At 49.5% G+C, this 24658-nt stretch overlaps 1 protein-coding gene across 1 annotated transcript in view; it reads left to right on the forward strand.

Moving 5' to 3' along the window:
* LOC147710842 (E3 ubiquitin-protein ligase UBR4-like) overlaps positions 1-24658 on the forward strand; it is a 288585-nt gene that overhangs the window by 140269 nt on the left and 123658 nt on the right. Inside the window, exons 12-13 of the mRNA XM_086921578.1 lie at positions 16611-16710; positions 16800-16937. Of these exons, the coding sequence (XP_086777704.1) occupies positions 16611-16710; positions 16800-16937 (238 nt within the window). The remainder of the gene's footprint in view (positions 1-16610; positions 16711-16799; positions 16938-24658) is intronic.

Below are 24658 nucleotides of genomic sequence, written 5' to 3' on the forward strand. Positions count from 1 at the left end.
AGCGCACTTATGGTGGCAATTGCAAACAAAACAGGTGATGGACAGAATGTGGATCAATGTCACACATTCACCCCAGTCCAAGGATCTGGGCCCAAATCCATCGTTTTTTTGCACTCCACACCACCCTGGGTTAGACAATGGCGATATGCAAATCAGCTCTGACCCTGTCCCTCACGGTAAGAAACAGCTCATGATATGAGGCAGGAAGGGGACGGGGAAGCACACCCCAAAACAAACCAGGAGAGGCAAGCGAAAATACGGCACAAGCTTCTGGCACAGACCGCGTAGGAACCATGACACGCAACATGAGAAAAAAGTGGAATACTTAAAGAAACACCAGGAAATTCCAGAGAAAGATCAAAAAATGGCATTATCAAATGAAAAACAAAACGACACGTCTAATGACCAAGAATTACAAGTTATCAACTTATCATCCAAACAATTAAGTGAATTGGAATTACAGGTTCTCAAACGGGGCATGAATTTTTGTCCAACAAGTGGCATGAATTTGGCTGAAACACGAATAGATCTCTACAAATTCGTGAGAAAAATCAAACTTGCAAAATTATTCATTGATAAACCAGACATGGCACACTATAGAAGAAACATAATCCAACCGACTTTGCAAACACCAATACATGATGCTGAACATTTTGTAAACCTGATGGAATTAAGCCAGACCCCTCAAGAAGGGGGCGGACAAGTACAGACACACTGTGTACAATTGGGAGCAGGAATCTCCAAAATGAAACCACAGTCTAGATTTTACCCTCAATTACCACCGGGTAATAAAATAGACTTTTTTCAAGAATGTGTCGTAAAGGATCTTTATCAACTAAAAGCTCCGTCCGCCAAAGACAATTTATCCAAACAAGAACGCCAAGCCCTTAATTCACTCCAAAAAGATGATACCATCGAAATCAAAATTGCTGATAAGGGTGGCAATGGTATTGTTCTAGACAAGGAGGCATATATACGAGAAGCTCATTCACAATTACAAAATAAGGAATATTATGAAAAACTAAAAACCAACCCACTACCAAAACTGAAAGAAGATCTAGACAAAAAACTGGATATGTGGTTTAATCAAAAACTGATCGACAATGACGAGTACAAATACCTCCAAACTAAACATCCCAAAATGGCCACAATATATTTTTTACCGAAGATTCACAAACATGCCACTAGACCACCAGGAAGACCAATAATCTCTGCCAAAGGAGCATTATTAGAACCCATTGCAAACTACATTGATGTATTTTTACTTCCATACGTCAAAGGCCTAACCTCGTACATAAAAGATACAGGTGATATGTTGAGAAGGCTACAAGATACTCCATGGCAACCTTCATATAAGCTGATTACGATGGATGTTGTATCTTTATATTCCAATATTCAAAACAAAATTATCAAAATATGCAAATCTTTCCTCATGGATAGAAGCATACAATTCATGGATCACAACAACATGCTTATGGAGATGATCTCTATGTGCCTGGAGCAAAACATCTTTCTATTTGGCAATGAAATCTATCGTCAATCCAAAGGCACAGCGATGGGTTTTTCCTTTAGCCCATCATACGCATGCCTTACAATGGGGCAATGGGAGAAAACATGGGCATGGAGATCAGAAAATGATGAAGCGGTACAAAAAACCATAGCGTGGTTAAGATATATAGATGATTTGTTGTTAATTTGGGAGGGAACAAATGAAGAATTTGAAACCTATTTTAAAATTCTAAACCATTCAAATTTTGGTTTAAACTTCACTTATACAATCAGTGACTCAAGGGTTGTGTTTCTAGACACGGAGATCTTCGTGAAAGACAATGTACTACACACAACATTACATCGCAAGAGCACCGCAACAAATGCGGTTTTACATGCTCAGAGCTTTCACCAACCAAGCCTTATACAGAACATTCCATACGGAGAGTTTCTCCGAATAAAGAGGATCTGTTCCAACGAAGATGACTGGCATAAACACAAAAATCTAGCCAAAAAAAGATTTGAGAAAAGAAAATATAATCCAGCATGGATTCAGACAGCTTTAAATCGCTCCGCCATCATAAACAGAACTGATTTGCTCAGAGACAAACAAAAATCAGATGATGAGGAACAAGACAAAATTCGCTTCATTACTACACACTCAACGGCCAACCAAGCAATTACTAAAATTCTCAGAAAAAACTGGCATCTTCTACATATGGACCCTATAGTGGCTGAAATTGTGGGAGATCATCTAAATGTGACTTACCGAAGGGCATAAAATTTGAAAGACAAACTTATCTATAGTCATTTTCAAGAACAAAAGAAACCAGAAGTATGGCGGAGACCCAGAGGATTTTATAAATGTTCTGGATGCAAAGTTTGTTGTATTGCCAAAACAACCAAGGAAATACAGATGGCAAATAAAAAAACTTGGAAGATTGAGCAACTAATCAATTGCAGAACACAATTTGTCATATATGCCTTAGAATGCCCGTGCTCCTTAAAGTATATCGGAAGCACCAAAAAAGAACTGAAACTTCGCATTTTGGAGCATGTTCGAGCTACCATTAACTCTGACCGCAGCAACGCCATGGCAAAACATATGGAGAAGGAACATAAAGGGGATTGGAAATCTCTAATCTTCTATGGAATTGAAAGTGTTGGACCTAATCAAAGAGGTGGAGACCGTGAGAAAGTGATGAGACAAAAAGAATCCAAACACATCATGAACTTTCGAACTCTGAGCCCCTACGGGCATAATCAGGACGAAGAACTACATTGCCACCTGTAAAACTGTATTTATACACTTATAAGAAACAACTGATACCCACCCTGCCTTATTTTAATTTATATCCAATTGCCTTTACATGAAATCCTCACTTTTTATTTTAGAGCACCCAGGAGCCTCCAATTTGGGCCAGATTGAATGCATATATGTATATATATATATATGTATATATATATATATTTTTTTTCGAGGCATATGAGCTGCAGATTACACATTGTTGCATAGATCTCCATCTAGTGTTGGACCCGGATGTTTGCACTTGTTTTTGTCCTGAAAAGTCTTTGGAAGTCACGTGATAGGTAACTCCTCCTTTACTCCTTTAGATCACATTGCGCATGGGCATCGGCTCCATCCTTAGATTGTTTTTTCCGCCATCGGACTCGGATGTGTTTCCTGTGCTCTGGTTTGGAATCTATTCTTTTGGCGCACAATCCTACACCCGTTTCGACGGTATTGTCCCTCCACCCACTTCCCGGTCTGCGCTAATGTTGCAAAGTGAACCAACTCTCCCCCCCCCCCCCCCCCCCCTCTCTCTCCACCCACTTCCCGGTCTGCCATCCTGACCCCAACTGTCCATCCTAATATATGTAGACTATTGTCTCTATGCATCCCTTCTTAATGTTGCAAAGTGAACCAACTCCTCCCCCCCCACCTCCACCCACTTCCCGGTCTGTGCTAATGTTGCAAAGTGAACCAACTCCTCCCCCCCTCCCTCCACCCACTTCCCGGTCTGCCATCCTGACACCAACTTTCCATCCTAATATATGTAGACTATTGTCTCTATGTGTCCCTTCTTTTTTTGTTTTTTTTAAAACCTTTATTGATATACATGGAAATACAATAGCAGTCATATAGCCACCTCGGGTCGGCTGGCAACAGTTCCAATAATCATATCAGGATGAATGAATACACAGCCCTTCAGCCGACAACCCTAGGGCCCGGCGGCAATTAAACAATCATGTTATGTCATACATTACAGTACAGGAGGAATAAGGTTTTATTTTGTATTTTGAAAAAAAAACCACCAACCAAAAAAATAAGAAAATAACTGCAGAGGCTAAACGAAAGGCAGTAACATAAGTGATCCTTCTGGGGAGGGTGTACCACAACTATACATAGTCTACAGGAAGAGCAGCCGGGAGGGGGAAAAGGAGGAACGAGAGATGGCCAGCAATACATAGACAAAAGTCAAACTAGAAGGAACATCATGCTAAGGGGATTGTAGCACCTCCAGTGGAGGCTCAAATGGGGGGGGGGTACAAATTCCACCACGATATTGGTTCCACTGATTCCACACCCTCCCCCATTTCTTGGGCCTGCCCCGAGCAATGTAGACTGTTTTTTCACGAAGCATGCACCAGTCCATGTTTCTAGACCAGGCCGATAGACCAGGTGCCCTAGATGACCACCACAATTGCGCAATGTCACGCTTGGCAATCATGTTACCCAAGGTGGCCCACTGCGTCTGGGCCACATAATCATTGGGCTCCCACACATTTAAGAGACACCTTCGGGCCTCCGGCAAAAGCGAAACACCCGTCACCTCAGACATGACACCATGCACACGATTCCAAAAGGACGCTACCGCTGGACATTCCCACAAAATATGAAGGAACGTACCCACCATGCCACACCCACGCTTACACAAATCATCCAAGACATACCCCATACGCAACAAGTGAGGACCCGTCATGTACACTCGGTGTAGGATTTTTAACTGCACCACTCTCAGACGGGCCGAGATTGCTACCTCCTTCGGGGAGGATATCGCCGCCTGCCAGTCTTCATCAAGTTCCAGTCCATCGCCGGTCCAGGCCAAGCGGAGCTGTAGAAGGTCCGCTCGGTCGTTTATCAACTTTTTATATATAAGAGAGATCGTACTGTCTGGGACGTGTCCATCGAGTACTCTGTCCTCCAGGGGTGAGGATTCCGGAACGGGCGTGCCAGCCAGAAAAACAGAGGAAAGAGCGTGTCGGACTTGTAGGTACCGAAAGTATTCTCGAGGACGAGTTTGAATTCTAGTTGCAACTATTCAAAAGATTTTATCTTGTCCTTCCGCCAAAGATCCCCCACCTTACTAATCCCAATAATGTCCCATTTATCGAACCCCTTGGTCGTCCACAGATTGCCCAACCTCTCAGCAGCGTAAAGTGGAGTCGCTCGAGTGAGTGTGTCCACCCAGCCTATAGCAGCATTAGCGTTGTACCAGACCCGCACCGCGACTCTGGTAGGCCCAGTCAATGCCACATCAGACCGCTTGGAATAAAGCGCCCTGTTATAGTCTCCGCCCGGCAGCAGCCATTTATCCATAGCAAAAGCCGGGTTAGCAACTGGACCATACATCGCATGATTAACCGAGCTCAGTTGAGAAGCCCAGTAATATCGTCGTATATCCGGTAACGCAATACCGCCATCATACCAAGGCAACGTAAGCTTGGCCAAGGCAATCCGGGGACGTCCGGCCCACAACAGTTTCCTTTGTAGGCACCCGATCTCGTGGAAGTAGCTGGAAGGCACTAGATCCAAAGTATTCTGAAGCGCATGCAAAAATCTGGGAAGGGACATCATTTTGAATAAGGCTGCCCTGCCCACCAGGGACAGCGGCAGTCTGCTCCAGGCTTTCACATCGGCCTTTAAGCGAGTAAGTGGGGGGAGTAAGTTGAGTCGATACCTGACAGCCGAATCACGCGAAATATAGATTCCTAAATATTTAAACCCGGTGGATGAAATTTGTATAGGACCGCTGCGTGGTACGAGTGGTGTATCGTCCGTGAGCGAATACACACAAGACTTGCCCCAATTGATGACAAGTCCCGAGTTCCTCCCAAAGGAATGAAGGACGTCTAACAGTACCCCCAGAGATTTCAGAGGGGAGGTGAAGTAAAGGAGAATGTCGTCCGCATAAAGTGAAATGCGATCTTCAAAAACGGGGGCCCACCTGATACCCTTGAGGGATGGCTCCCATCGCAACCAAGCGGCCAAAGGCTCGAGAGCCAAGGCAAAAAGCCGCGGAGAAAAAGGGCATCCTTGCCGCGTACCCCTTCCCAGTACAAAGGGAGCCGACACTCGACCGTTAACGACCACCTGGGCCAGGGGCTCCTCATATAGTAATCGGACCCACCCGATGAACACCGGTCCGAAGCCAAACTTCGCCAGAGCCGCCCATAGATATGGCCATTCCACTGTATCAAATGCCATAGTGGCATCTAAAGAAACCAAAATGGCCGGCTCATGTAGCGTCTCCGCTCTCGCCAGCACGCCATGAAGACGGCGTAAGTTCAGCGCGGTATTACGGGCCGGAATAAAGCCAGATGGTCCGGGTGTACCAAATCTCCGATCACTTTAATCAGACGGTTAGCTAATATTTTTGCCAAGACTTTAGGTTCCACATTCAGGAGTGAAATAGGTCTATAGGAGGTACAAAATTCACTGGGTTTACCCTCCTTAGGGATCACCACAATAGACGCTAGGCGCTGATCACGAGGGAGCGAAACCTTCTCTCTGGACTCCAAGAACATCGAGCGAAGATGCACCATTTTATTCGGACACAACTTGTACAGCTCGATTGGTATACCGTTTGGGCCCGTGGCTTTTCCAGAGCGGATGGAGCGAATAGCGAGCTCTACTTCATCAGTGGAGAAATCCGCCTCCATTAGCTCTCTATCAGTCGGACAGGCAAGGCAAAGCAATATCCCTAAGCAAAAGATGGGAGTCTTCCTCCGGCCGGTCCGAGACCGGCGCGTACACCGTTCGAAAGTGACAAGCGAACTCCTCCACAATCTCCAACGGATCAGTCACCCGCACACCATCCACTCGCTCAACCACAGGCACCACACGATTCAATCTCTCCCTTTTGTCCAACTAAGCCATCAACTTCCCCGCCTTGTCGCCCACATCATCTGAAAGAGACACGTTAGTGATAGATTCCTTACCTTAGAATATCCCCAGGCGTCAGACTGGATCCAGAAACTTTTGCGTAGCAGTACCCTTGCGCGTCGGTAGGCGTCGTCTGCGGCTCCACGTCCGTCGTCGGCGTCGTGGGTGCCGTGATGACGCCGTCGGAGTACTTAGACGCCGCCTTCGCGTGCTGACGTCAGTTCTTCTTTTTTCCGCGCCAGCCAGCGCAGATCTGGAAAGAGCAGCTACCCTAGTCACTTTTTGACTAAGTTTTTTGGTGATCTTTTGATCCATTTCGAAGTCTGTACGACTCCGACGGTGCCTGTAGGGATGCCCGGCTTCAAGCATTGCGACGAGTGCGACCGTACCATGTCGGTCACGGATCCCCACCGCCTGTGCCTGACGTGTTTGGGCGTCGACCATGACGACGAGGCCTGCCCCGACTGTCGGGCCCTTTCGAGGAAGGCCTGGCGGGAGCGGTCCCGCAGGCGGCTCGAACTCCGGCAGTCAGCCCGCGCCGTGTGAGGTCCCGGTCCCATGGGAGGTCGAGGGACAGGTCGTGGGGACGGAGCCGTCACAGCTCCGGGAGTCGGCACCACTCCTCCGGGTCCAAGTCGTCAGGTAAGAAGCATAAGAAGTCGAAGAGACATCATCGCTCTTCTGACTCCCCCCGACGCTCGCGCGACGCGGCCGGGGGTTCGGGTGACACCACCCACGCGGCTCCTCGGGAGTCGCGGGCGCCGCGTTCGGCCCCATACCCTCCGGTCCCTGGGCTGAACGCGACGCCGGAGGAGATTGAGCGTTTCCTCATGGCCATGAGGTCCCTTTCTCCTACGACGGGTTCCGCGGAGCTTTCGGGCCCAGCGAACCCGTCTGGGGGCCCTAGTGGGTCGGGGGCTTCGACCCCGACGCCGTTGGGTGCTTCGGCCCCGCCGCCGCCGGCGCCTTCGGGTCCGGCGCCGCAGGGCCCCACGATCCAGACACCGCCGGTGTCCTCGGGCCCGGCGCCGCGGAGTCCAGCGGCACAGGCGCCTTCAGGCCCGGCGCCGCAGGCTGGACCCTCATCGGGCTCTGGATCGTCACCGGTGGACCTTACGACCCCCCCGGCGTCGGTCCGTGTGGTGTCCCCTGGACGGGGCCGTCCCCGATGCCTCCTTTCATTCGGTTCCGACGTCGGGACGGCGCCTATTGGCGCCGATCTCGACGCCGTTTGGAGATTTTAGCTTCTACGAACCGACCTCATACAATTACGACCCTGAATCTCAGGAGATGAGGGATGGGGAGGATTGGGAGGGGTCTGAGGACCCTCTGACCAGGGAATGTCAGTCTAACATGGACTGGGCAGGAGACCTTGGGGAGGCCAGTGGCCTGGACACCTCTCCGGACAGTGGATTTGTCTCTTCTCCTACCGTGGCTTTGGAGGAGGGAGCTACCTATGGTGTGGTGTTGACGAGGGCTGCCAAGGCCTTGGGCCTTGAGCTCCCTGTCGCGGCGTGAGGACTAACCTCCTCACTGAGGTCCTTAAGCCGCAGTCATGCTCCATGGAGCCTCCGCTGCCGTTTAATGAGGCCTTGACGGACGTTCTTTTGGGCACTTGGTCCAGGCCCGCTACGGGTTCGCCCGTAGATAGGAACGTGCCCAGACGCCACCGCCCGGCTCCGGGCGACCCATGTTTCCTGTCCTCCCACCCCACCCCCGAGAGTCTGGTCATCCAGGCCTCTAATTCCCAGACTGCATTCCCGACGGCCCCGCCGGACAGGGAATCCAAGAGATATGAGAACTATGGCAAGAAGATCTTCTCGTCCCTTAGTTTGGGACTGCGGTCTTCCAACACTGCATGCCTCTCGGGCCGCTACACCCACTCTCTGTGGGAGACGGTGGAGTAAGTGCTGCCAGAGTGCCCGTTGGAGGTACGGGCCAAACTCTGCCAAGCCCTTGTGGAGGGCCGGTCATTCCATCAGGTGTGGGCTGGACACTACTGACTCGCTGGGCAGAGCGATGGCTAAGACGGTGGCGGTAAGACGCCACGCCTCGCTGAGATCCGCCAATTTTTCGGCAGGCGTCCAAAACACTCTTATGGACATGCCGTTCGATGGCCGTCGCCTCTTTGGCGACAAGGCAGACCACGCGCGTGAGCGCTTTAAGGACTCCAGGGCTACGGCCAAGTCCTTGGCCCTCTCGGACCCGCGCCAGCAAACGGGTGCCTTTCGCTCCTTTCGTGGCCAGGGAAGGGGCGCCCCCACACGTGCCGCCAGCCACTCGCCGCAAACTGTCATCCAGCGCGGCGGCGGCCGTGGAAACCGCCGTGGAGGCGGTCGGGGACCCAGGCGGAGTAAGTCCACACCTGCCCCCGCGGCATCCACCTCTAAACCCTCCTAGTCCGTGCTTTTCGGCCCATGTGACGCCAGTGGGAGGCAGGGTTCGCCATCACCTCTCACTGGCGCACTGTCACTTCGGACAGGTGGGTGCTGCAGATCGTCCGAAGGGGCTACTCCCTCCCCTTTGAGACGACCCCTCAAGCCATGCCACCGCAACACCACCGCGTATCGGGGGATCACTTGCGGCTCCTGCAGGAGGAAGTTTCGGCCCTTTTGGCCAAGGGGGCCATCGAGCGCGTTCCTGGGCCGGAAGTTTGCCCGTGGTTGCTACTCCCACTACTTCCTGGTACCCAAGAAGGGCAAAGGGGGCCTACGCCCTATCTTGGATCTGAGGAACGTCAACAGCTTCCTCCGGAAGGAGAAGTTCAAAATGCTGACACTGGCTCAGGTCTTGGCTGCCCTAGACCCAGGAGACTGGATGGTAGCGTTGGACTTGCAGGATGTGTATTTCCACATCCCCGTCCTGCCGGCCCACAGGCGTTACCTGCGGTTCACGGTAGGCCACGAGCACTTTCAGTTTACAGTGCTCCCCTTCGGCCTTACCAGCGCCCCACTGGTGTTCACGAAGGTGATGGCGGTGGTCGCAGTTCATCTGCGCAGGTTGGGGGTGTCAGTCTTCCCCTACCTAGACGACTGGTTGTTGAAGGCGGGCTTGCCCCAGACAGTCGTCAGCCACCTCCAGACTACGGCGGATCTCCTGCACCAGCTGGGATTTTCCATCAATGTGCCGAAGTCACACCTGTGCCCCTCTCAGAAGCTCCTTTTCATCGGAGCGGTTCTGGACTCGCCGGGTTCGGGTTTACCCGCCCGAACAGCGGGTTCGGGATATACAGGCTCCGATTCCGTTCTTCGGGCCTTTATCCCGAGTTTCGGTCAGGTTGACGCTGCGGCTTCTGGGGCTGATGGCCTCCTGCATCCTTCTGGTGCATCACGCACGGTGGCGGATGCGGGCTCTGCAGTAGGACCTGAAGTTTCAGTGGGCCCAGCATCAGGGCAACCTGTCCGACCATGTCCTGATCTCGGAGGGCACTGCGAGACAGCTGCAGTGGTGGCTCACGGACCGCGATTGGGTCAACGGCAGATCCCTCTCCCTTCTCCAACCGGAGCACGTAGTTGTGACGGACGCGTCCCTCCAGGGCTGGGGAGGCCGCTTGGGGAGGCAGAGATCAGAGGACTCTGGTCTCCGGCGGAGTCCCGGCTCCATATCAATCTGTTGGAGCTGCGGGCGATTTGTCTGGCACTGAAGGCATTCCTCCCGTCTGTCCGAGGGAGTGCAGTGCAAGTGTTCACGAACAACACCACCGCCATGTGGTACTGCAACAAACAGGGCGGAGTGGGGTCGTGGACCCTTTGCCAGGAGGCTCTGCGCCTCTGGCAATGGCTGGAACATCAGGGCATGACTCTGATGGGTCAACACCTGGCAGGTTCTCTGAACGCCAGGGCGGACAAACTCAGCCGTCGGTGCTCGATGGATCACGAATGGCGCCTGAACTTGGACGTGGCACAAGGCCTCTTTCTGCGATGGGGAGAGCCTTGGTTAGATCTATTCGCCACCGAAGAGAACGCGCAATGTCATCAGTTCTGCGCGTTGGAATTTCCAAGGCGGCACTCGCTCGGAGACTCTTTTCGTCGCGAGCGGAGCTGCGGTCTGTTGTACGCCTTTCCGCCTATACCACTTCTGCCCAGAGTGCTGAAGATCAAGCGCGACTGGGCACAAGTCATCCTTGTGGCTCCGGACTGGGCACGAAGGTACTGGTATCCCGAGCTACTCAGTATGTCAGTCGATCCCCCGGTTCGTCTGCCTCTTCAGGAGGACCTTCTGTCGCAGCAGTAGGGGACGGTCCTCCACCCGAACCTGTCCAGTCTCCACCTCCATGCTTGGAGATTGAGCGGCGACAGTTGAGGCCATTTGACTTGCCTCCTGAAGTTTGCAACATCATTCTGGCAGCCAGGCTTTCCTCCACAAAGTCGGTATACGCCTGCAGGTGGAACAGATTTGTGGCATGGTGCACAGCAAAGGCTGTGGATCCCCTCAATGCCCCTCTTTCTGAGGTTCTCCTCTTTCTTCTCTCTTGACCAGCAGGGCTCTGCTCTGGGCACTGTCAAGGGCTATCTTTCAGCTCCTTCAGCCTTTCTGAGGCTGCCTGACCAACCTTCTTTGTTCAAGTCCCCTATCGTTAATCGATTCCTGAAGGGCATCACTCATACCTTTCCTCCTGTTCCCTTCGTGATGCCTCAGTGGGACTTGAACCTGGTTCTTACGTTTCTGATGTGCGCTCCCTTTGAGCCACTTCACAACTGTCCTCTTCGCCTTTTTTCCTTGAAGACTGCCTTCCTGGTAGCCATCACCTCTGCCAGGAGAGTGAGTGAGCTCCAGGCTCTGTCTTGTAAACCTCCTTTCCTTTCAGTCCATCCGGACAAGGTTGTATTACAGACGAGGCCCTCCTTCCTACCCAAGGTAGTCACGGCCTTCCACATTGGGCAATCTATCACGTTGCCCACCTTCTTTCCGCCTCCGCACCCCTCGAGAGAGGAGGAGAGGCTCCACCGTCTGGAACCAAAACGTGCGCTCTCATTTTACTTGAATCGCACACAACAGTTTCGGGTGGATGATCAACTCTTTGTTGGGTTCGCGGGCGCTAAGAAAGGGAAAGCGGTGCACAAGTGGACCCTCTCGCGGTGGATCATCTTGTGCATCCAGGCGTGTTACTCCTTGGCTAAGAAGGAACCCCCTGTTGGGCTGAGGGCTCATTCCACTTGAGCCACGGCTACTACAACTGCCTTGGGCCGAGGTGTGACCTTGCAGGACATTTGCCAGGCAGCTACGTTGGCCTCGCTGCACACGTTTGCAAGACACTATTGCCTGGACAGTCAAGTCCGGAGGGACGGCTAGTTTGGCCGTTCCGTCCTCCAGGACTTTCTGGTGTGATTGTTTCGCAGACCCACCACCACGGGGATGGTATTGCTGGGGTATCTATTCTAAGGTAAGGAATCTATCACTAACGTGTCTCTTTCAGATGCACAAGTTACTACTTGTGTAACGATATATCTGTAAGAGACATTAGTTAGTGATAGATTCCTTACCGACCCAACCATCCTCCCCGTTCTGCGAACCGATATCTAGAGTTAAGGTCACCCCCTTTCAGGGCCCTAGTTTCATGGCACCAGTGTTGGTTTTTGTCATGGCTCTGCGCTTCTGGCGCGGAAAAGCTGTGGCTAACAACTGACGTCAGCACGCGGAGGCGGCGTCTAAGTACTCAGACGACGTCATCACGGCGCCCACGACGCCGACGACGGACGCGGAGCCGCAGACGACTCCTACCGACGCGCAAGGGTACTGCTACACAAAAGTTTCCGGATCCAGTCTGACGCCTGGGGATATTCTAAGGTAAGGAATCTATCACTAACTAATGTCTCTTACAGATATATCGTTACACAAGTAGTAACTTGTGCATACAAACGGCCCTGTTGTTCTCGACTCATAGCTTTCGCGGCATTCGTAACCAAGGCTTTATAATTAGACTGCTTCAGTTGCAGAACATGCACTTTTTCACGCGTGACCCCACCCTCAAGGTCCCTCTCCAAAGCCACTATATCAGACTCCAGCTGTTCAACCTCCCCATTGTGGCGCTTCTTAGAGCTGGCGACCAGAGACAGTGTCTGACCCCGTATCACAGTTTTAAAAGCTTCCCATAGGGACACAGACGATGACACGGATCCCACATTGTCAGCAAAGTAGTGATCTATGGCTTTAAGCACCCCAGCCCTAGTCTCTGGAACACGGAGATGCCAGGGATTAATTGGGGCGACCGGGCCCCCTGCGTCTAAATGGAGATCTATATGGGTCCATTGCGGGGAGTGATCCGAAATGCCTCTAGGCAAATGTCTGGTCTCTCGCATCGACGTGGCCTGGGCCGCGGGCACAAGGAAATAGTCAAGTCTGGCTAACCTCCCATGGGCCCCGGAGTGGAAAGTATATTGGGCCTGCCCTGGGTGAAGCATCCGCCAACAATCCACCATACCAAACGTTTCCAAGAAACCACTAAGGCTGGACTGCGATGGTGTAAGAGCCCTGGGATGATGTCGATCTTCCAGACCATCAACCACCGAGTTGAAGTCCCCTCCAACCACCAGAAGCCCCTCAGGAAGCCTCAATACCAAGTTCTCCCCAGGTCGACAAAGGTGGTGGCCTGTAAACCCGAGGGGACATACACCGAGAGGATGGCAAGCGTTCTCCCCTCCCACCTACCAATGATCGCTGCATACCTGCCCCTGTCATCTAATATCGTTTCATCAATTTCCAAGGGAAGGTAACTACGGATCATAACACCAGCCCCTCTAGAGTCCGAAGTGAATCCCGAGTGTGCCACCTACCGATAGCCCCTCCGGTTCATTGCATGGAACGTGTTCCCCACCAGATGCATTTCTTGCAGTAATACAATGTCGGGAGAATGGCGCTTCACATATTGGAGTACAATTCCCCGTTTTATTTTGTCCCCCAAGCCGTTGACATTCCAACTCAAGATTCTCAACCCCCTACCCCGAAAGTGAGTAGTCTGGTCCCCCAAACACAGAATAAGCAGCAATACGTAGCCTCAAGAACAATGCAAACAAAAAAAAAGACCCATCCCCCCTCCCCCAGGATACCAGAACAACAACCCCCCACCCTGCACCCCTGCGAGAAATCAGAAAACCACCCCATTCAGCAGTGTGCCTGTCGCCCTACCCCAAAAAGACTAAACTACAAGTAGAAAAGGAAAAAACCCCCAGAGGAGGAAGAGTCCCCGAGCTCCCCGCCGCCCCAGGGCTTGTCTTGAAGAAAGTCATCGACCAAAAAAAGGATAACATTCCACCGCAAAACAGTACGATGGTAGCACACACCGGCGCCTCTACTCCTCCTGATCCCGTCGGCTGCCTTCAGCGCCTCTGGATTGTTCCGCATTGTCCCGTGGCATAGATAATGTCCAACCAGTCACTGACCACCTCTGGCATATCAAAGAAAAGTACCCACTCATTATGTTCAATGCGCAATCAGGCGGGGAAAAGCATAGCATACTTAATGCCTAGGTCTCTTAATCTCCGCTTCACCCCAGTAAATCTCAGTCTCTGCTTCTGCACCGAAGGGGTAAAATCAGGGTAAAAGTTGATGGATGCATTCTCGAACCTAGTGGGGCCGCTGGTCCTCGAAGCCTGCAAAATGGCGTCCCTGTCTCTGAAGTTAAAGATCCGCGCAATGATGGGTCGCGGGGCCGTCCCCTGCTTGCGTCTGCCGCCCGGAGTTCTGTGGGCGCGCTCCACTGCAAAAAGGTTACTCAGGCCCTTAGGGGCGAGGTGGTTGACGATCAGATCCTCAACGAGCAAGTCCGTCGATTGATCGGCTGAGGACTCCGGAACTCCGACTATGCGAACATTATTGCGCCTAGCGCGACTTTCGAAATCTTCAAGCCGGCGGGCAAACTGGTCACTCGAGGTCCGAAGAGTCCGGATCTCAGTCTGGAGTTCGGAGACATCAGTGGTGAGACTGGCTGTCTTGACATCCAACGACTTGACTCTCTCGTTGGTTTTGGCCAAGTCTGCCCTGATCAGGCCCACATCCACTGCGTCGATCTTGGCTGCCAAGGTTTCGTATAGTTGGCCCATCGACGATTGTATGCTAGCGATTGCGCCCATCACATCTCGAAGCGTTGGCTCCTCCGAATCCGGGGGGCCACCACCAAGGTCCTCCGGGGTTTTACCAGTCCCGCTGGGCGAGCCCTTATTGCGCGCAAATCTGTCCATAATGGTGGTCTGATTCATGCCACCGCGAGTCACATTCTTGAGGGACCGCTTGTCACTCTCAGACTTGGCCGCCTTGGTGGGTTGCGCGCCCCTCGGGGGCTTTCGGGACCTGGTGTAAATGGCTCCCCCCAAGGAAAACCACGAGAGATTGAAATGCAGGGCGTCGGTGACTGCGCTCACAGGCCAGCTCTATCACTAGGCAGCCACCTCTAATCTTTGTAGCCAGAGAAAACGAAACCGAAAGTAGACCCCAGGTAGCCGTCCCCTAACACAGGCCGTTGTTGTTAAACTACTTTCGGGGTGCTCCAGATGCCCAAGTCCCGGGATGAGCCACGGTGTAGGCCGCCAGGATTTAGGAAGGAGTAATTCGGGCATCCGGCATCAGAATTAAAATCTGAAAAGGCCTTTCAGATCAGGAGAGTCATAGCTGTTAGAACCCGTTGTTAGATACAAGATGTGCGCCAGGATAGACTGTGGAGGCGGTGAGGGTTTCGGGAGCTCACAGCTCACGTGACCATCTTGGATGCGCGCTAAGCTCCTCCCTCTATATGCGTCCCTTCTTAATGTTGCGAAGTGAACCAACTCCTCCACCCACTTCCTGGTCTGCCATCCTGACACCAACTGTCCATCCTAATATATGTAGACTATTCTCTCTATGCGTTCCTTGTAGTTGTTGCGCAGCAACTAAATCGGTAGGGTCTGTTCGGCCTTTCGGTTAAAAACACGCACGTATTGGACACACGCGTATTCGAATCCAACGTTGTGTATATATAAACTCGGGCTTAATCAAATCCAACGTTGTGTAAAAATATCAAAGCAATCGGTAAAAAACTTTCGGAGACTAAAGATTTTGAACAAACGAACATTGACATTTTTATGTGTCTGTTCTGGCTTTCGATTAAAAACACACGTGTATTGGCACGCGCTTTTTCGAATCTAACGTTGTGTATATAAAAACACACGCGTATTTGAATCAAACGTCAAAATTTCAAAGCAATCGGTGAAGAACTTTCCGAGATTTATGATTTTGAACAAACAAACATTTACATTTTTATTTATATAGATGGGGCAAACATTTAGTCTATTTAATCAAGCAAAACCTTTTTTTTATACCTCAGAAATGCTGAACTCTCATTTGAATGTGCTCTCAAATGTGATAATGAAGAAAGGTGGCTCTGTAAAATAAAATATTTGCCTAGTTCACACAATTTAAGACCAGTTTATTGGTTAAGTGCATTGCAGTTAGGTCGAGTAGGCTATTCAAGTGACTACACCTATAGAGCTTTTCAAAGCCTGCCATCATGCTATGGCTGCTGTAGAACGGTGGCTCATGTATGCATGCACCACCACTCGTTTCGGGCATACATGTCAAAGCACTTTTTTGTGATGCAATTTAAGATTGCAATTTTTTTTTTTTTTTCTGATGCTGAACAGCATTCTCAAAAAATCATTTCCGAAGGTAGTAGTTCTACATTAGCTAAGCCAACAGGTGAGACCTGTTTTACTTGTATTTCTTGCAACCTCTATCAGAGCACATTTCAAGAGTGTGTTTCAAAGATTGGTGAACGATGTTTGAGGTGGAATTGGTATTTTATGTTTCATAGGTGTGTATTCTAGTGTGCATGTATGTTTTGTACTGACATCACACTATGCTACTGGATTGTTTACAGAAGTTGTGTATTTTTGGGATTTTGTGGTTTATTTACAGGAGTCTCAACAAGGTGGTGATGGTTCTTAAAGGTTAATGCTTGCCTCTTTTAAAACCTTTTTCTGTTTAGACACCAGGGCTTTGGAGTGCTGTCTGTGGTGCTTGCAAATCATGCCATTAAACTGCTCACATCACTCTTTCAAGACCTGCAAGTTGAAGCTCGACATAAGGTGAGTGGTTACTGTTGTGTCACAAGGTTGTTCTTTGACTTTACAGATTGGTCAGTATAATGGCCTCTGCTATTATTCCTTGTATCTAGGGTTGGGAGACGGATGGACCCCCTGCAGAGCTCAGCATCATGGCACAGAGTACATCCATTCAACGAATACAACGCCTCATTGATTCTGTGCCTATTACTAACCTTCTTCTAACTCTCCTGTCCACATCCTATAGGAAGGTAAGACTTGCTGGTACTACTTGATGTATTTTCTACGTAATTCTTAATGCCGAAATCAGACACTAGGATCCAAAACTTTGCTTGACTCAGGTAGCAAAATTCCCGGAATCTCATTCTGATTAGTAGATAACCAGTATGGTTAATTTCTTCTGTGCTGTTCACTAAAAACTCCAGCCTTAAACAAATTACTACCAGGACTTTGAATATGTATTCCCTGCCATCTGTATTTATGTAATTCACAAGTAATCGTGTAATGTGGCCCTACACTACCATTGAAGAGTTCTGTTGGCATCATAAACCACAAGGCTGAATGCAGTTCAGTTAGTAAATGTCACCATAACTCTGATAGATTACCATAGGTCATAGTACATGTGCTACTAGTTATGTATTTTTATATTTTGTTTATTGAATGGCAGGAAGCTTGAAAAACGCTTGTGGAAAAAACCAAGAACAGTAATTATCTAGTTAAAAGTTTGGAATTCTAAAATACCCACACAGCTGTGTCAAAAAAAATGTTGCCTGTAGAAGGGCGAGATTGTTGAATTGGCTGTCTATAAGATGAAGCGAACAATGGTCACTGATTGTAATTCCAATGTTCAGGTTTTGTTTACCATATGTGAAACCATATGTGAATAGATAGTTGGTGAAACAGTTGATAAAAACAATGTAAAATCACCCAGACATTTTATCCAAGTATATATTTACTAAAAATATTAGTTGAAACAATGTTACAGTTGGAAAAGTGGATACAACACAAAACAATTGCAAGGTTAAGGTACTTAGTTTTACTATTCTCCCACCTGTGTTGATGTATGATAGTAGGCGTGTGGGCTTATGCTGTTGGTTGTATGGCTATATGATTGAAACTCTGTATCGTGTTGTGTGTGTTGGTCTATGATAGACGTCTGGAGGGTTGATTGTGTGTGTGTGACATAAGATGTTTGTTATGTCATTGTGTGATCTTGGTTTTATAGAGGAAAGATGGTTTTATCAACATGATTGTGCCATCGTATGCTGGTGGTTGTGTGGGCATATAATGGCAATATATTGTTGAATTAAGGTGTTTTCAACATGAGGATGATAGTGTCAAAGTATGATGGTAGATGTGGTGACATTTGAGGGTGGGTGTGTTCTCTGGTAATAGTTGTGATGGAGGTGGTGGTAATGGTTATAATGGGGGTGGTAGTAATAGTGCTGATGGTAACAGTGATGGTGGTGGTGATGAAGCCCAAGGGCAGGGGTGTGCAGGTTTGTGGCATCCTAGCGAAGGGGACTCTTTCTTTTTGGGTTCTCAATTGCTTCCTTTGAAAGGAGAAACTCAAGATACTCACCCTGGCCCAGGTCGTGTCTACCCTATACCATGGAGAATGTATGGTGGCGATGTACCTGAAGGAGCCCTATTTCCATATTCCTGTCTTGCCGGTCCATTGGGTTTGCATACAGTTCGTGGGAGGAGGAGCATTTCCAGCTCCCTCTGCTCTCCTGTGGTCTCACCAGCTGCCCTTGGGCGTTGGCAGTAGTGACAGAACATCTTAGTAGGTCAAGGGTGCCAGTTTTCTCCTACCATGATGACTGCCTGTTGAAGCCAGGCTTGCCCTAGGCTGTGTTCAACCACCTCCAGACTACGGTGAACCTCCTGTCCCCTTTGGAGTTCACTATAAATGTGCCAAAATCACACCTGACCCCTTCTCAGAATGTCCCTTTCATTGGAGCCATTCTAGACACAGTTCGGGTTCGTACTTTTCCCCTGGAAAGAGTCCAGGACATTCAGGCTATGACACTGATCTTTCAGCTCGGTCCTGGATTTTAATGAGGTTGATTCGTGCGTCTGAGATGCTGCGATTAATGGCCTCCTGTATCCTGCTGGTCGAGTAAGCTAGGTGGCATATGCGGTCTCTACAGTGGGATCTGTAGTCTCAGTGGCCCAACATCAAGAGCCCACGTCCAGAATTTAAAGGAGTCTGCAAAAGATCTAAAGTGGTGGCTACTGGACTGTACTTGGGTCAGCAGCAGACCCCTCTCCCACCCAGAGCTGACAGTGGTGGCTGATGCATTGCTTCTAGGATGGGGTGGCCATTTGGGAGAGGTGGACATCCCAGGCCTCTGGTCTCCAGTAGAGTACCAGCTCCATATCAGTCTGCTGATGCTGAGGGTCACCTGCTTAGTTCTGAAAGTTTTTCTACAGTCCATCATCCATGTTTGCTAGCACCAAGAGCGTGCAATGTCCATTTTTCTGCACTTGAAGTTTCCAAGGCGTCTCTTTCTTGGAAATGTATTCCTCCTCTAGGGGAACCACGGAATCCTGTATGCCTTTCTGCCGATACCACTTCTACCCCAAGTTCTCAAGAAGATCTAGACAGACAGGGCCCATGTCATTCTAGTGACTCTGGACTGGGCACAGAGAGTATGGTATTCAGAACTCCTGGGCTTGAGCATCTGCCCTTCAATCATGCTGCCCATCTGGGAGGATTTACTGTTGCTGCAGAACGGTCAGGTTCTCCACCCCAGCCTTTGCAACCTCCACCTTCATGCGTGTATGTTGAGCGGTGACAGCTGAACACCTTTGCTCTTTCTCAGGAGGGGGTGATGTCCTTTTGGTGGCCCTCAGCAGAAACAATATACTCCTGTCGTTGGAACATAAGAGGAAATGGGGGTTTATTATATGGTGTGATTGTGCGACCTCAATATGTAAATCATTTAAATAACACCAAAACAATGAAATGCAAAATACATGAGTATGAGAAAGTGCCTCTTTTGACAAGGTTAGGCCCCACGTTTTGCTTAATTTCGATTTTTGCGCACAGGGTTCCTGCCAACCAGGACCACTGTGTCAGTGCTTTTTCCCTAAACATACCCACAATTGGTACTACTGCCCCCTGTAAGTTACTAGTGAATGGTACCCTGAGTATCTATGGCCTTGGAGCTGAAGAGGGTCCACTGGAAACCCCTTCACTAGGACCATGCCACTGCCCTTGCAGCTTGCATGCCCTTTTGAGGTGAAAAACAGTCGTCAATGCACTGCCTGTAAGTATAGGTAAGTCACCCCTCTAGCAGGCCTTGCAGCCCTAGGCAGGGTGCGCTATACCACAGGTGACTGCATATCTGCATGAGTAGATATGCCCATACAGTACTTAAGTCCATTCTTAAGTATTGCAAGTGTCAGGTAATCCATAAGAAGTACATGGGCTGGAAACTCGACAACTCGAGTTCCCCAGCACCATGATGGCTTCACTGTAACCAGGAGTGTTTGGTACCAAACAGCTCCTTGTAATAAATCCACACTGATGCCAGTATGAAATGTATTAAAACATGTACTTAGAGGGTCCCTCAGAAGTGCCCCCTAAAAACCTACCGACTCTGGTGTGGGCATCAACTGACTTTAAACAGCCTGCCACACAGACACACATACACAGACTTCTGGACCCCTGAGTGGAGAACCTCTGTTCACCTGGGACCAGAAACCATGCTCATCCTGGCAAGATGTGTCACACCGCTTCCACTAGGATGGTCCAGTGCTCTAAGGTGAATCTTCAACGGCCTGCCGCATTTGTAATGCGACCCCTAGCTTCTGCTGCTATCAGCAGATGGCAGCCCTAAGTTTACACCCCCACTTTGGGTGGCAAAACCGACAGGAAAGCCTAGAAAAAATGGAGGTGTGCCCACCTCTGCCCACCCCACCACTAAGATTGAGGTGAAGCACATCTTTCAGTCCCCGCCATCTTGATGATTGGGAGACCCCCCCTCCAATCAAGGCTAGGTATATGCCTCCTCCCTCAGGAGGGTCGCATAATTGAGGTTAAGGTGCCCATTGGCCCTACCTGCTACTCCCCTAAAACGCCCCTAAATTTAGTATTTAGGTGCCTCCCCCGTCCTGGAAACGAAATCTGCAATGACCTAAGGAGAAAGAAGATATCCCCGCAGAGAAGACTGAAGATGACTGGCTTGGTCTAGGAAGCTAGTTCTGTATATACTATACCAAAATTATGTATAGTGTGCACAGAGGCCAGTGGAACCCCCAAGGTAGGAGGAGTTAAAACTAGATGGCACCTTACTCTCTATTGGTGATAGTGTGGGCGAGCAGTAATGCTTTTTCAGATGGTAGTGTTAAGCATTTGTTGTACACACTCAGGCAAGAAATGTCACACACTCAAAGACTGAACTCAGACCAATTTGTTTTATAAAAAATATTATTTAGTTATATTTATTTTCTAGAACCAAGCAAGCCTGGTACAGGTAAACGTAAAATTGTACTTTTCAAGGCAGGTTGAACAATACAAGCAAGCTGAATGAAAATGTCTGTTACAGGCTTGTAAATCTTTTCAGTACAGTGGAAATTATGGGTAGATTACTTTTGATTACTCTTCAGATTACTTTAAGGATTACTTTTTCTACTCAGTGTGATATGCCTAGATATCACACTGGGACATTTCCTAGAGAAAAGGTAAGTAAAGAAGTTTTTAGTTAAGTGCAGTTTTTAAAGTTCTCATACAAAGCCAACTCCACACTTAAAACAATTTTCAAGGAGAAATAGTCAATTCATTCCTATGGAGAAAATGTGGCTATCGGGCAACAGGTAAGTACCTGGTGTAAGAAAGTGGCTCTGTATATTCTGCACCAAAGTAAGGTACAGAGTCCACAGTCCCCAGAGGGTTGGCAGAGGTTAAAGTTAGATACAACCTTATTCTCTATAGTGGTTGCTTGGTCGAGCAGTAAGGCAATATCAGAGGACCGTGTAAAGCATTTGTTTTACACACTCAGTCAGCAAATGGTCTCACACACTCAAGAACTGAACTCTAGACCAATTGTTTTGAATATAAAAATATATTGTTTTATTTTAGAACCACAAGTAGGTATAAAAATACTTTCTCAGAATGAGATGTTATAGTTGAATACTTTTAATAAGCAATAGACTGTTTGAGGCATATGGGCTGCAGGTCACACACTAGTGCATAGATCGCCATCTGGTGGTGGGTCCGGATGAGTACACTTTGTTGTCGTCTTGGAAGAGTCTTTGTTTGGTAGATGACTCCTCCTGTAGAGCGTATGCGCATGGGCATCAACTCCATCTTCAGATTGTTTTTTTCCGCTATCGGGCTCGGATGTGTTTGTCGTTCGGTCCCGTTACCGATCTTCTTTCAACTTCCAGTCATCCATCATACCATCGGTATCGTCTTCGATCGTGATTTCCTGTTACCCACGTCGAAGAAAGGTTTTCACTTCTCGATTCCAGCGCTCGTCAGGGCCATCGGGCCCAACTGCGCCATTGGGCCTTTGGCTCATGGAAAGAACACCCTTCAAGAAGTGATTTCAGTGTGGACACAAATTTCCCCACACTGATCTACATGAGGTGTGTAATCTGTGTTTGTCCCCAGAGCACAAGAGTCGAGATTGCCAGGCCTGCGCTTCTTTCCGGTCCAAGAAAACTATCAGAGACCGTCGAGCTCGAAGATTCATGGCGCAGTCTTCATCAACACCAGACAAGGCTCTTATCGATCTAGAGTCCGAGGAACAACAGCAGGACGACGTAGTTTCTGAAGCAGATGATTCAGCTTCCGGAGCCGAGGGACAATCAGAAGATGACTATCTTCTTCCAGCTGGTCAACAGGTCGTGAGTACAAGCATCGACCCTGTTCACACCCCCATACAGGGCCAGGCTTCGGTTCCACTTCCACCTTCGGGTCCAGGTGCACACCGACCACAACCATCCGACGCCCCGCCTTCCAGCTCGGCAACGAAGAATCCTGAAAAGACTCTAGTCGACTCGGGCTCGAGTCAGCCAGCCAGTCCTGACAAGCAGAAGGTCCTTAAACCAAAACTAACTCCGGCACCGAAGCAACCCTCGGTACCGAAACCGGTCGAGCCGAATACAAGCTCTGCACCTAAAACAGTTCCCAAAACCGTTGAACCGAAGCCAACTCCGGTACCGAAACAAGTCGACTCAAAGTCCACTTCGGCACCAAAACACTTAGGCACCTAAAGTTGTCGACCTGAAACGTGCTTCGGAACCAATAATTCCGGATCCTAAAACATCCGATCCGAACAAGAGACACAACACCAAGAAAGATTCTGACCACAAGTCTTCGGAACCGAAACCAAAATCTGCTCCAAAGACTGTAATAGATACTGCAAGACCTTCTAAGCAACTCTGCCCCAAACAAGACAAGTCGGTGCCGAAAAAGGATAGTTCCCCAGAGGAGCTTTTCCGCCCAGATCCAAAACAAAATACTCTTCTTATTTATCCAAAAACTGGACATATAATTACAGTGCCTGAAAAAAGGAAGCTGGAGCCTCCCAAAAGACCTCCAGTTCCTCTCAAAAAGCATGCTCAAACTTCCCTCATAAGAATTCTTTCACCACTGCCAGAGATACCACTAGACCTTTTCCCTGCACGCTCACCATCCATCACACATGGCACTTCACCAGCAGAGGATGATGATGAGGAGGAGGCTAATTATTCAGAGGGGGTAGAAAATGAGCAACTCATAGATGACACAGATGACCTAGACAATATTCCTGGCCCAATAGATGATCCCTGGGAAGATTAACGCGCCAGATGCCCCAGATCTGCCACAAGATGACACATACCCTTCTCGGCCATCTCCTCCAGATGACACTATAGGGTTTACTCAACTCATTCATAGGGCAGCCACCTTTCATGGGGTAGATTTACACACTGCGCCAGTATAACTGCGTTTTCCGATAATGTGTCCGCTCGAGCAATCACACTGTGTACCCTGCGCAGGTTGAGGGCAGTATTCCTATGTGGCATAAAGCCTGACTGATCGGGGTGTATGAGTTGCGGGAGATGAGCCATCAGCCGGGTGGCAAGGAGTTCAGCCATGATTTTAACCTCCGCATTGAGAAGGGAGATAGGGCGGTATGATGTGCACTCTTCCGGCTTTTTCCCAGGTTTGGGGATGGCGACGATGGTCGCTGTCCGTTGGTCCAACGGTAGTTCGGCCCTATCCAGGCTGTCTGTGTACATAGCCAACAGTGGTCCACTGAGGCTCTCTGATGCGGTCTGATACCATTCTATCTGGATACCATTTGGTCCTGATGCCTTTCCCGGCTTGATAGCATGAATCGCCCTTTGTATTTCCTCCTCTGTGATGTCCGCCTCTAGCTCCGTCGCCGCTTCCGGCGTAAGTGTCTGATGTGGGATGTGTTCCAGCGCTGCGCTTGCCATTTCTGCTGTCACCTCAGTGCCTGGTGTGTATACTCCCTCAAAATGCTCAGCTAGGGTCTCCACTATCCCCTCGGGGCTTGTGTGCACCTGTCCCCGTGTGTCGCAAATGCGCTGTATTCCCCTGGCGCCACCCCCCCTCTTGTCTAGCCAGGCCAACAGTTTCCCTGCCTTATCCCCTATGTCATATATTCTGTGGGCCGTCTCCGTTGTCTGGGTCATTGTCTGTTGCTATACATGTTCCCTATACTGCTGTTGCTTTAGGAGCATGAGATGTTTCCGGTGTAGGGCTCGTTTCATGCGTCCTAGTTGTGGCGTGCAGGGCCAGTTCCAACTTGGACAATTCGCGCTGTCTCTCTCGTTTATGACCCGCTATGGATGTTATAACCTGACCTCTCAGCACCGCTTTGTATGCCTCACACAGAATAGCGGGGGACTGTACTGACTCAGTGTTCTCCGCAAAATAGTGTGACGTAGTCGTCTTGAGTGCCTTACGCACCTTAGTAACCTTGAGATATGATGTGTGTATTGGGTAGAT

This window comes from Lissotriton vulgaris, chromosome 5 (genome assembly GCF_964263255.1).
Source record: "Lissotriton vulgaris chromosome 5, aLisVul1.2, whole genome shotgun sequence".
NCBI classification, from domain to species: Eukaryota; Metazoa; Chordata; class Amphibia; order Caudata; family Salamandridae; genus Lissotriton; species Lissotriton vulgaris.